This window comes from Anolis carolinensis, unplaced genomic scaffold, assembly GCF_035594765.1.
Source record: "Anolis carolinensis isolate JA03-04 unplaced genomic scaffold, rAnoCar3.1.pri scaffold_13, whole genome shotgun sequence".
In the NCBI taxonomy this organism is placed as follows: Eukaryota; Metazoa; Chordata; class Lepidosauria; order Squamata; family Dactyloidae; genus Anolis; species Anolis carolinensis.
In genome coordinates, this window is record NW_026943824.1 from 5,775,973 (window position 1) to 5,789,147 (window position 13,175).

Sequence of the window (13,175 nt, forward strand, 5' to 3'; positions counted from 1 at the left end):
CGTTTGAGATTGCTTGAGATTGCCACGGCTCCATGGGAGTTGCAGTTTGGCAAGCCTGCGAGCCTTCCCTGCCCACGAGTGCAAACTAAAACTCCCATGACCCCTTCTGTCGCACCTCAGGTTAGCTTCACCTTGCTAAATACACCAGGCTGTACATAGGTTGAAGTATTTTGTAGTTTATTAGGAAATAGGAAAATAATAGTTCTTAAAAAGCAAAAGTAAAGTTCCAAAAGATTGTTGCAAAACAAGGCTACAAAGAATAATCCAAGAAAACATTAGGCATAAAACAAGGTTCCATTAATACATGACAAAGTCCCAAAGCTGCAAGATAATCCGGGAAAGCAAGAGCTTGCTTCTTGACTCAAACGAGAAGTTGCTTTGACAAAGGTTCCTCTCTCAGCACACTCTTTTAATACCCTTTGCACAGCATGAACGCATTTCTTTGGCCTCTGACCTCCCTCTTGTTCGCTATTCTAACACTCCTGCGAATCCTGAATTTCAAACGGCCAGCTCGATCCAAAGATTCTGTTTTGTCAAGACCAGACAGCACATTAGCATTAGCTATCAGACTGGGAGCTGTCCTCTCTTTGCACCTGGCTAGCTTCAGTATCATCTTCAATATTATCAACACCATTCCCTGTCATGGGAAAGCCTCCGTGCTCATCTTCTACAGCAGGAACACTCTGAACCTGAATCCCATAATTCCCACCAGAATCATCTTGAACCTGAATCTCATCATCTTGAACCTGAACCTGTCACGCCCAGGCAACGGAGCACTAAGAACCAAGCAGGAGGCCAAATACAATCTAATATCTTTATTAAGGAAATATTAAAGTAGAATAAAAACAAGTGGAAAATGTAGTCCAGCAATAGACCTTTCAAAGAAGGTCAAATATAGTCCAGAAATATATTGTCCAATATATAATATTAGAGTTTAAAGTTGTAATCCCAAAACCGAAACACACTCTATTTCCAAGCCGTAGAGTGGGGAAAAGTCCAAAGTGTTTCTAAAGTTCAAAGTAAGTCCAAAGCAAGAACTGGAGACAAAGCTAGATACTTGAGACAAAATCCAAGGCTGAAAACACGACGAGATAGTTCTTGAAAACTTGACAAGGCAAGGCAAGGAAACTGGAGTTGCAGACTTAACGTAGTCCACACTAGGCTGGAGCCGAAGTTAATCCTGAAGCTGATCTGTTGACTCCGCACGGATTTCTCGGTGTGGAGAACTTTTAAGGAAGTCCCATCTTCTTGCAGAGCAGGTGTCCGGAGCTTCCTTTCCCAAGGGAAAGAGAAACGAAACACATCTTCCTGCAGCTGCGATCCTCCCTGCAAATTCCCAGGAGAACTTAGCTAATTAACATTCTAATCTAGCACTCTTTCTTGTTTGTTCTTTTTGACCCCGACTAGCAGCATAGGACTCTTTTCTCGGGAAGGGAGGAGAGGCGCTGGGAGAAACTTGTTCAAGGTCCATTTTAATGGGCTTTTGGCAAAAAGTGTCAACAACAGGAGGCATCTGGAATGACTCCGTCTCCTGCTCAGGCGGCAAAAACCCCATGTTGTCGTCATCATTGTCCATGATGGCGCTAGGGTTAGAACTCTGAGGCCCATGAGACATCACAGAACCCCATAATCCCTGCTCTGTCACACGCTGGGCCTGTAGCTATTGTCTTTTGTATAGGATGTATACTTTATGCCCAGCGGGAAGCCAGGGCGCCGCAAGAGAGGCTCTTGAGGATTTTCCTGAAAAGGATAGTCTTTTGAGTCTTTAATGAGATAACAAAGTCTTTATTGTAGAACAAATAATAAATCTTCAAGGAGTCAAATAACACTTCAAGGTTTCCTTAATAAACTGCTGGCCCTTTCAGTCTTGTCCCCAGGGGACAGGCGATTGGCTTTGGATAACTGTGAAAACCCTCTTATAACCTCTCCCAGGCTGTCTATCATATGGGCTTAGCTGATGTGGGATCCACTACCGATTCCAAATGCGTCTGGGTATCGAGTGGACCTACCAACCAAGGCTTGTAGATGTTTCAGCTGGGGTTCCGTGGATCTGTGGTGCTGTTCTCTCTCTGAGGTTTCTTTGGAAACTTTAGGGCTGTTTCCCTCAGGAGCTGTGAGGCTGAGAGGCTGCAAGCTCTCAGCCAGAGCCTTTGGGACCTTTTCCCCTGGAATTTCCGTTTCTGTTTTCTCGTATGTTCTATATCCCTGGATGTTCTTGAGATATGAAGCTTTTCTACGGGACGAGCTGGTCTATGTCCTATAGCTTAGCTTCCTAAGTGAGACTAACTTAAAAATGGCTCCTTCCCTCCCAGAGCCCTGAACAAGAGGCGGAACCAAACTTGATGATTGACAGGCGGCCTGTCCTATGACTGCAAACATTAGCAGCAAGAAAATAAAGTCGGAGCTTCTGGTACAGCCGTACCAGCACAATCCCCACCAGAGTCACTCTGAGTCTCCAGCTGAGTCACAACACTTTCTGTCTCCCCACGTAGTTCACAAGCAGGTGAACGAGGACTGCGTCGTCTCCGTCCCTCGCCCCAAACTGCAGGAGGAGTCCCAGCTCACGTTGCCCCTCGACGTCAACAACTACCCCATGGCCAAGTACGTGCGGATCCACTTCAAGGTAAGCCGAAACTCAAATTGCAAGGCATGACAGAGAGGGCTTTTGATGGTGTCTTCTTGCCTGGCCGAAGTGGGTTGGACTGGACGGCCCTTGGAGACTCTTCCAACTCTTGGATACTATCATTCGATACTCTTACGAGTTAGTACAAGGTGCAATACACTGGAGACCCAATGCTATCAGCTGTCCAAATGCCTGGCCTTGCCCCTGCTTTTGCAAAGGAACAAATACTTGAAGCCCAGTGGTTCACCCTTGCGCTGTCTCTCGGTCCTTCCCAGGAGCCCTTCTTCGGGATGCTCACCAGGACACTGGCGTCTCCTCTGACCCTCCTGGACGAGAGCCTGGCACACGAAGCCATCAGCATCTTCAAGCTGGTAAGGAATGGCTGGGATGATGGTTTGGTAGGGGGAGGGAAATCAATTGGTAACGGCACGTCTTGTGTGATGTTTTCCACATGTCCTTCCTGTGAGTCTGGCAAGCGAAGGCATGCGAGATTCTGATGGTTGTGATGGCACATGGATTGTACGTGTTTCCTCTCGTTCAGGTCCTCCGCTTCATGGGCGACCCCCAGCTCCACGGCATGCAAGAGAACCTGTTTGGGAACTACGTGGTGCAGAAGGGCCTCTCAATGCCCGGCCTCCGGGACGAGATCTTCTCCCAGATCACCAACCAAGTCTGGCGCAACACCAACATCCACAACGAGGAGCGGGGATGGCTCCTCCTGGCCGCCTGCCTCAGCGCCTTTGCGCCGTCCCACAACATGGAGAAGTTCCTGCTCAAGTGAGTGGTGCCCTCAAGCCACCATGGAGGCAAAGTCTGGGACACAGGGGTTGGGAATGTTCATCAGGAATTGGTATTTCCTAACTTTCTAGTGGCTATGTAACAGAAATGCCATGAAACCCTGGTGCTGAATTGCAAAGTTGCGCATCTGGCACCAGCAAAGTTGTTCTGATCTGCATTGGGTGCATTTGATTAACATTGTCCACTTCTGGTGACCATTGGGCACTTCAAATGCTCAATGAGGACTTGTGATGTGCATTGAGCACCTGTGGTGCGCAGTGGACACTTGTGAGGCACCTTGCACACTTTTAATTTTGTACACATGTACATTGGATGCTTGTGATGTGCACTAAGCACTTGTGATGTGCATTGAGTACTTGTGATACTGCTTAATTGTGCATTGGACACCTGAGATACCCATTGGATGCTTGTGATACACCTTGAGCAGTTGTGATGTGCATTGAGTACATTGAGCACTTGTACCGTGTTTCCCCGAAAATAAGACAGTGTCTTATATTATTTTTTGCTCCCAAAGATGTGCTAGGTCTTATTTTCAGGGGATGTCTTATTTTTCCATGAGGAAGAATTCACATTTATTGTTGAACAAAAAAAATGAACATTTATTATATACTGTACAGTAGTTGTCATCACAAACCAACATAACCAAACCAGACAAACTGTGACACCTGTCAAGAATTTCTTGTTACTACCATTATTTCCATGTACAACTGGTATGTACATTTACCAATCCTGCATGCTCTGGTTTTTGTTTGGCGGGCGCCGGGCATGCTTCCAAACAAAAACTTTGCTAGGTCTTACTTTTGGGGGAGGCCTTATATTTAGCAATTCAGCAAAACCTCTGCTAGGTCTTATTTTTTAGGGATGTCTTATTTTCGGGGAAACAGGGTAATATTGGACACATGTGCATTGGATGCTTGTGATGCGCACTAAGCACTTGTGATGTGCAGTGGACACTTGTGATCTATATTGAGCACTTGTGATATTGGATACCTGTGCATTGGGATGTGCACTGAGCACTTGTGAGGTGCATTGGATGCTTGTAATGTGCACTAAGCACTTGTGATGGGCACTGAACCTTTGTAATGTGCATTGAGCCCTTGTGATATTGGACACCTGTGCATTGGCTGCTTGTGATGTGCCTTGGATACTTGTGTGTATTATTAATGTGGGATTTGTGTATTGATAGTGTTTAAATGCAATTTGTGCCATGCTTGTATTGCAACGGAATGCATCATCGAGAATGTACCATAATGTGGAAAGAGTTAATTGCGAAGAAGCGATGATGACCTTGATGTATGGCTGGAACTAGGGAGTATCCTACCAATATATGGTGGAGCAAATGGAATTTGAAATTATGAATGTGAAACTAAATGTTGTAAAAACTAATGAAAATAGAACAAGAGAAATGGAAGAAAGATGGACAATGTTAAAGATCTATATCATGAATCAATCTGGAGATCAAGCCATAAGAAATAAGATACAAATGTTATATAGTATATAGGATGGAAATGGATAAAGATAAAGATATAAAGATTGTCTCATAAAGAAACGAATATGTAAAAAGAAAACAATCCTCGTGTTGGTGGTGGGAATTGTAAATGTTTTGTATGTCTACGGTATGTATATTTTGTGTTTTAAAAAAAAATTAAAAAAGAAAAAAAAGACAGTTTTTTAAAAAAGGAACTAGGGAGTATCCAGACACAAGTGTTTGTGGATAACGATTGCGTCAGTTCAGTTGAGTTTTGTCTGCCTAGAGTTCGAGTCAAGTTCTGTTGGAGAACAGAGCAGTCCTGTGTTCGTCTGTCGTCTGCAGGTCTGTTTGTGTTGATTACTACTGCATACGGTAAAACTTTGTAAATAGTTTTACCAACATCTCTGAGTGTCTCTTCGTTCTGCGCTCCACTGCTTCCATCCAACTACTGCTGCGCTGCAAATACTCTGACATGCATTGCGTTGTTGAGATATGCACTGAATCCTTATGATGTGCACTGAGCACTTGTGATAGAGATCGGACGCTTGTGATGTTCACTGAGCACTTCTGGTGCACATTCCAATCTGGGCCTTTCACCTTCTTCCTTCTTTCCTGACTTTCAGGTTTGTCTCTGACTACGCCTTCGACGGCTACAAGCCCATTTGCCAGCACAAGCTTATGCAGGCCATGGAGAAGGCCCAGGCGGGGGGTGATGCTGCCCGATCCTTCCCCCCGACCCTCCTCGAATGGACGGCCAGCCGGGACAGGGTCAATATGGCCCTGGACGTTTACTGCTTCAACGGTGAGAGGTGGTGTGGCAGAAGCACCCCATAGTATCATGCCTTGGCTTTGCTACGTCCTGCAGTGTGACTCCACGGTCTAGTAATGGTGGAAAGACACCACTGAATTGTCTAGAAAGGACGTATTTTATGAATGGGGTTGGGTGGGATGACGATGAGGAAGATGGGTATTTAATGATGATAGTTTGCCTTGACAGGAGATCACTTCTCTTGCCCTGTCCACTCATGGATCACCGGAGAAGCCCTTGCCGAGAACGTCCTGAAATACAGGTAGGAACATTTTGATGTGCCAAGGACAGGTACCACAATTCCCAGGATACCAGAGTATTGAGTCATTATTCATTCCATAGTGTAGATCAGTGATGCCCAATGTGGGCGCTGGAGCGATCCAGGGGGGCGGTGATGGCACCTATTAGGACACAGGGGTGGGGCCAGGGGAGGGGCGGGGCCTCTTCCCAAGTGTCGGAGACAGGGTTGAGCACCTGTTAGGACACACAGAGGGCGGAGCTAGAGGAATGGGCATGGCTTCTTCCCAAGAGCCCGAGACAGGGCTGAGGATCTATACCTCTCCTGAGGCTCTTGTTGGGACACAGAGGGCGGAGCTAGGGAAGGGGGCGGGGTCTCCTTCCAAGAGCGTGAGACAGGGCTGAGCCTCTATACCTCTTCTGAGAGTCCTTTTAGGACTAAAGGGTGGGGCTAGGGGCGGGGGCGGGGCCTCTTCCCAAGAGCGTGAGACAGGGCTGAGCCTCTATACCTCTCCTGAGAGGCCTTTTAGGACTAAAGGGCGGGGCTAGGGATTGGGGCGGGGCCTCTTACCAAGAGTTCGAGACAGGGCTGAGCCTCTATATCTCTCCTGAGAGGCCTTTTAGGACTAAAGGGCGGGGCTAGGGATGGGGGCGGGGCCTCTTACCAAGAGCGCGATACAGGGCTGAGCCTCTGTATACCACCCCTGAGGTGCTTGTTAGAACATGGGTACGGGATATAGAGGTTCAGCCCCGTCAGGCACTTGGGAAGAGGCCCCGCCCCCTCCTCTAGCCCCGCCCCCTGTGTCCTGGCAGGCGCCGCAGGACAGGGATAGAAGCTCAGCCCTGCCTCAGAGCTCGTAACTCCACCCATCCCAGTCCTGGCCGCCCATTTGTGGCCCCGCCCATCTCCCCCTCGCAGCCTGCATCTTGGACTAGGGGAGAGGCTCAGCCCCGCCCTCTTGAGCAGGAGCCACGCCCACCCCTCTAAGCCACGCCCCCTTTCCAGGGGGCGCTGAGTCATATTTTTTCTGGATAGGGGGCGGCAGGCCAAATAAGTTTGGGAACCACTGGTGTAGGTGTACTCTACAGGATCCTGGGTCAGAAAGGTCTAGAACAGTTCTTCGTCTGTTCCTCCCATCTTTCAGTGTGGCATCAGATCTTTCCTTTGAATGTCCTCTTTTGCCCATCCCCATGAACATCATGAGACCCACTACACAGTTGTGGAAATTGATGCCTGGGATTGCTTCTTCATACTCTCAGCTTTTCATTCAAGGTTCTCACGTGGCTCACGAGTGATATTTCTTGACAGGGGACTCACGGAGGGATGGAAAGGCTGGTCGGTGACCATGAAGGATGGCAACCAGTGGGCAGAATTGGCTGGCCATGACTATGTCCTGGACCTGGTCTCTGACCTGGAGTTGATCCGGGGCTTTCCAAAGCAGAAGTCCTACTTCATGATTGCCTCAGACGATCTAGAGAAGAATCCAGTTGGCAAAGCGTAAGTATTAGAGGAGTCCTCTTGGTCCTTCAAGGACTATACTGGCCATAACTATGTTCTGGACTTGGTTTCTGACCTTGAGCTGGTCCGAAATGGAAGTCTTACCTCATGATTGCCTCAGACGATCTAGAGAAGAATCCAGCTGGCAAAGCGTAAGTATTAGAGGAGTCCTCTTGGTCCTACAAGGACTATTCTGGCCATAACTATGTTCTGGACTTGGTTTCTGACCTTGAGCTGATCTGAAATAGAAGTCCTACTTCATGATTGCCTCAGACGATCTAGAGAAGAATCCAGTTGGCCAAGCGTAAGTATTAGAGGAGTCCTCTTGGTCCTTCAAGGACTATACTAGCCATAACTATGTTCTGGACTTGGTTTCTGACCTTGAGCTGATCCAAAATAGAAGTCCTACTTCATGATTGCCTCAGACGATCTAGAGAAGAATCCAGTTGGCAAAGCGTAAGTATTAGAGGAGTGCTTTTGGTCCTTCAAGGACTATACTGGCCATAACTATGTTCTGGACTTGGTTTCTGACCTTGAGCTGATCCGAAATAGAAGTCCTACTTCATGATTCCTTCAGGTGGCCCAGAGAAGACCCTTTTTTCCATTCTGCCATGGCTCCCTGGACTCTCAAACCAAAACTTAGACCACGATGCCATGTTGGTTCACCCTTTCCTTCCTGTCCCTCTCTTGCTTCCCTCTCAATCCTCCTTTGCTCCTCTTCTCCCTTTTCTCCATAGAACATTCAGACATGGTTTGGATTCAAGCGAAGAAGTCCCCCCACCTCCGCTGATAAAGGCCCCCACCATTGCTCCGACCCTTCTTCTGGATTCGGAGGGATATTGCAGCCATGGTAAGGTGGAAAGGGCTTGACTCTTCCTTTTATTTGGCATCCATAGGTTTCACATACTTAAAATTGTGTGGAATCAATTAATCATTGTCATTTGAGATGTTTGAGATGTTCCAGACCAAAACCAGAAATTGTGGTACCCAACATTACATTTCCATTTTCATTCAGTTGCATTGTAAACCAGTTGAACTTAAATAAATGAGATGAACTTGAACTCCAATCTGGTGTCAATCTGACCTGGATGCACCCCACTACAAAAGATGCAGACTTTGGGACTAATCTGCTTTCCTTTGCCTTTCCAAATCTGGAAGTAGATTCAGACACCATCAGTGAACCCCGGAGCCAGAAGGGTTTGGATCATTACCTGGACAGCCTTTTCGACCCAGTCCTCTCCTACGGGAACGGCGTAAGTGCAAGAGCCTCTCTTCGCATTCAAAATAGAGGTTATAACAAGGCATAGAGGCCCATTCTTCGTTCCTCCTAAATCCATCCTTGTGTTGTTTGGTTTGAGAACTTTGAAAGGATGGTTAAACACCTCTAGTCCATGTTGTCCAACCATTCACTATTCAGGAAGCTGCTGCTAAAGAATTTCTATTGAAAAACTTCCAAAGAAGGCTGATTTGTTCCTTGCTTCTCCTTGATTTAGGAACTGGAGAGATCGTCTGTAGTCTCCCATCGAATGAAAGGCGGTGGACAGATCGGACAGGGCAACGGAGACCAGGGTGGTGGTGACGGTGAACCCCATGGAGGACCCCAAACTTTGGGTGAGGGCAGAGTAGACTCATTTGCCCCCTCCCTAGTTTTCGGGACTGTATGGCCATGTTCCAGAAGCATTTATTCCTGATGTTTCACCCATAACCTCAGAGGATGCCTGCCATAGATATGGGTGAAACATGATATGGGTGATATCTGGAACATGGCTCGGAAAACTCACAGCAACCCAGTGATTCCGGCCATGAAAGCCTTCGACAACACAATGCTTTCCTTTCCTTCCAGGTGGGGAAGAGGCTGCTACACTGTTACTGAAGCAGGCTTACCGCAACCAGCAAGAGTCTGTTTTGGTGAGCGGGTGTTGCAGGAACCACACTCCGGACTGGTTTTGCAAACCCTTGGGCTTGCAAGCACTACCCTAAGATGTGCCTAAATGCACAGGAACCTAGACTGACGACAAACATGGCCCTCTAACCCATGCCTCCTCTTTCCCACTTAGGCTCGCCACATGTCACAGCAGCTCAATGCCCTCCACCAGAGGCAGCAGCACGCAGCAGTGACCCCGATGGGGGGCATGTCCTCCCCCCAATCCTCCAGCCCAGGGTCACCCCGCCATAGAAGCCCTCCCAGAGTGCTGTCCGGACAGCCCTTCCAGGTGAGTCGAGGCTGTGAAGTGGAGATGACCTCCAAGTTCCAGCCATTCCATGGATCATAGTCTGGAGCAGTGGTTCCCAAACTTATTTGGCCTGCCGCCCCCCCGCCCTCCCGATTCCAGGCGTGGCGTAGAAGGGTGGGCGTGGCTCCTGCTCAAGAGGGCGGGGCTGAGCCTCTCCCCAGTCCAAGATGCAGGGCTGGGAGGGGAGATAGGCGGGGCCACAAATGGGCGGCCAGGACTGGGGTGGGCGGAGTTACGAGCTCTGAGGCAGGGCTGAGCTTCTATCCCTGTCCTGCGGCGCCTGCCAGGACACAGGGGGCAGGGCTAGAGGAGGGGGCGGGGCCTCTTCCCAGGTGCCTGACAGGTCTGAACCTCTATACCCCGCTCCCGTGTTCTAACAAGTGCCTCAGGGGAGGTATACAGAAGCTCAGCCCTGTCTCGCACTCTTGGGAAGAGGCCCTGCCCTCGTCTCTAGCCCCACCCTTTAGTCCTAAAAGGCCTTTCAGGAGAGGTATAGAGTCTCAGCCCTGTCTCAGGCTCTTGGAAAAAGGCCCTGCCCCCACCCCCACCCCTTTAGTTCTAAAAGGCCTCTCAGGAGAAATATAGAGGCTCAGCCCTGTCTCAGGCTCTTGGGAAGAGGCCCCGCCCTCACCCCTAGCCCTGCCCTTTAGTCCTATAAGGCCTTTCAGGAGAGGTATAGAGTCTCAGCCCTGTCTCAGGCTCTTGGAAAAAGGCCCTGCCCCCACCCCTAACCCCACCCTTTAGTTCTAAAAGGCCTCTCAGGAGAAATATAGAGGCTCAGCCCTGTCTCAGGCTCTTGGGAAGAGGCCCCGCCCTCACCCCTAGCCCTGCCCTTTAGTCCTATAAGGCCTCTCAGGAGAGATATAGAGGCTCAGCCCTGTCTCACGTGCTTGGGAAGTGGCCCCGCCCACACCCCTAGCCCTACCCTTTTGTCCTAAAAGGCCTCTCAGGAGAGGTATAGAGGCTCAGCCCTGTCTCGCGCTCATGGAAGGAGGCCCCGCCCCCACCCCTAGCCCTGCCCTTTAGTCCTAAAAGGCCTCTCAGGAGAAATATAGAGGCTCAGCCCTGTCTCAGGCTCTTGCGAAGAAGCCACACCCACTCCTCTAGCTCCGCCCCCTGTGTGTTCTAATAGGTGCCTCAGGTGCTCAGCCCTGTCTCCGGCACTTGGGAAGAGGCCCCACCCCTCCCCTGGCCCCGGCCCATGTCCTAATAGGTGCCTAATAGGTCACTCCAGCGCCTACCGGGTGGAGGTAGTGCCCACTTTGGGAATCACTGGTCTGGAGCAAGAGGCAAGTGGTGGGAGAGACAAGACTCCAAATGATCAGGGATGTGCTTACCTCTTGACTGCAGAAAAAGGGACAATTATGGGGTGTGCATTGCCTTAGATCGTGCCCTCCTATCCTCTTACCTTTCCCTGGGACGTGGAGTGCCATCGCGGGAAGAAGCTTTGTGCCCTTCTCCGCCTGACCCCAACCTGCCCGACATTAGATACCAGCTTTTGCGTCGCTCCCTGTATACATTTCACTCATCTTGGGCACTCACTACTATGGCTGGTGTCGGTTTGTGCCTGGCTTTCGTCGTGTTTTGCCAGACCACAATTCTGTGGCAACACAATGGTCCAAGATACAAAGGAGGAGGCTACTTATTAGCAGGATCACTCAGATCTCCAACTATTCCTTCAGAGGTCTGGAATGAAGTCCAGGCGGAGTCTAGATGAGCTTAGATCCGTTTCTTGATTTGTGATATTATTTAATTTCACCCTCCGTCTCAACAGAAGGAAGCTGAGAAAAGAATGGTTGAGAGAACGGTGACGTCTCCCAGCCTCATGCAAGGCAGAACCAGCCCTCAGAGTCCTGGTAAGGATTATTAGATTTATTATTATTTTAATCATTCCACTTTTCTCTCTTCAACGAGACTCAGAGTAGATCAAGAGGAGGAATAAGGATGCCAAGCTATGCCATATGTGGATCTCTGGCCAAAAACATTGACAGCTTTGAGGATCTTCTTCCATGATTTCTTCAGAAACGACACTGGGATGATGATGTAAATTTGGTGGGGAGGAGAAGTCAATCACTTGGGGTGCCACAGTTCTCCTTCAGGTCCTCTCCTCAGAGCCCTGAATGGTGCCAACCTTGTGTTCAAACCTTTTGGACTTAGCCACTCTTTCCAAATAAGTATTTATTATTTATTTATGATGATGTTAATGATAAATGTCATCATCATGGATGTTGATGGTCTTCTAGCAATACATTATTGTCATCTTCATACATGATGATCATGTATTGTTCTGACACTACTTATTACTACAGGAATCATGTCGCTTCTTAGGGCACCAACACTCTTTGGCAAAGAAAGCTCAAGGCCTTGCAAAGTTACAACTCCCAGTATCCCATGGCAGTTAAAGTAGTGTCAAACTGCATTAACTTTACAGTGTAATAATAATAATAATAATAATAATAATAATAATAATAATAATAATAATAATAATAATGTATTTTTATACCCCGCCTCCATCTCCCCCGAAGGGGACTTGGGGTGGCTTACATGGGCCAAGCTTGGATAAAAACAAAAACAATATAAAATACATCCATAGACAAAACATACACAATTATAAAAATGTAAACATTAACCTATAAAGATAAAGAACAAACTTAATAAAATATGAAATTAAAAATGACAAGGTTGTAATAATAGATGGGGTAAAGTGCACCTTGTAAAAGTTGTAAACACGAGGAACTGATAAAGTGCTGCAGTTGTAAACACGAGCAACTGATAAAGTGCTGCAGTTGTAAACTAAACACGAGCAACTGATAAAGTGCTGCAGTTGTAAACACGAGGAACTGATAAAGTGCTGAAGTTGTAAACTGTAAACATGAGGAACTGATAAAGTGCTGCAGTTGTAAACACGAGGAACTGATAAAGTGCTGCAGTTGTAAACATGAGGAACTGATAAAATGCTGCAGTTGTAAACACAAAGAATGGATAAAGTGCTGCAGTTGTAAACACGAGGAATGGATAAAGTGCTACAGTTGTAAACACAAGGAACTGATAAAGTGCTGCAGTTGTAAACACGAGGAACTGATAAAGTGCTGCAGTTGTAAATACGAAGAACTGATAAAGTGCTGCAGTTGTAAACACGAGGAACTGATAAAGTGCTGCAGTTGTAAATACGAGGAACTGATAAAGTGCTGCAGTTGTAAACACAAGGAACTGATAAAGTGCTGCAGTTGTAAATACGAAGAACTGATAAAGTGCTGCAGTTGTAAACACGAGGAACTGATAAAGTGCTGCAGTGTAGATGCACTCTCACTCTCCCTTTCATCTCCACTCCATTCAGATCTTGCTTCCAGACTGCGGGCCGGAGAACTGGTCCGCCATTCCAAGCTGAACTCGGAGCACATCCCGGAGCCGACGCAGAACATTCGCAACATCATCAAACAATACCAGCAACCGATGCGAGTCCCCGAACCCATCAGGTTGGGTCTGGAAATTCCCAATTTCCCAAA

At 47.9% G+C, this 13,175-nt stretch overlaps 1 protein-coding gene across 1 annotated transcript in view; it reads left to right on the forward strand.

Annotated features, from left to right (window-relative positions):
* LOC103281095 (unconventional myosin-XV) overlaps positions 1-13,175 on the forward strand; it is a 78,304-nt gene that overhangs the window by 35,902 nt on the left and 29,227 nt on the right. The window contains exons 19-31 of the mRNA XM_062964243.1: positions 2,493-2,623; positions 2,899-2,994; positions 3,165-3,400; positions 5,516-5,694; positions 5,890-5,962; positions 7,247-7,435; positions 8,173-8,285; positions 8,597-8,688; positions 8,929-9,046; positions 9,279-9,343; positions 9,493-9,648; positions 11,444-11,525; positions 13,007-13,145. Of these exons, the coding sequence (XP_062820313.1) occupies positions 2,493-2,623; positions 2,899-2,994; positions 3,165-3,400; positions 5,516-5,694; positions 5,890-5,962; positions 7,247-7,435; positions 8,173-8,285; positions 8,597-8,688; positions 8,929-9,046; positions 9,279-9,343; positions 9,493-9,648; positions 11,444-11,525; positions 13,007-13,145 (1,669 nt within the window). The remainder of the gene's footprint in view (positions 1-2,492; positions 2,624-2,898; positions 2,995-3,164; positions 3,401-5,515; positions 5,695-5,889; positions 5,963-7,246; positions 7,436-8,172; positions 8,286-8,596; positions 8,689-8,928; positions 9,047-9,278; positions 9,344-9,492; positions 9,649-11,443; positions 11,526-13,006; positions 13,146-13,175) is intronic.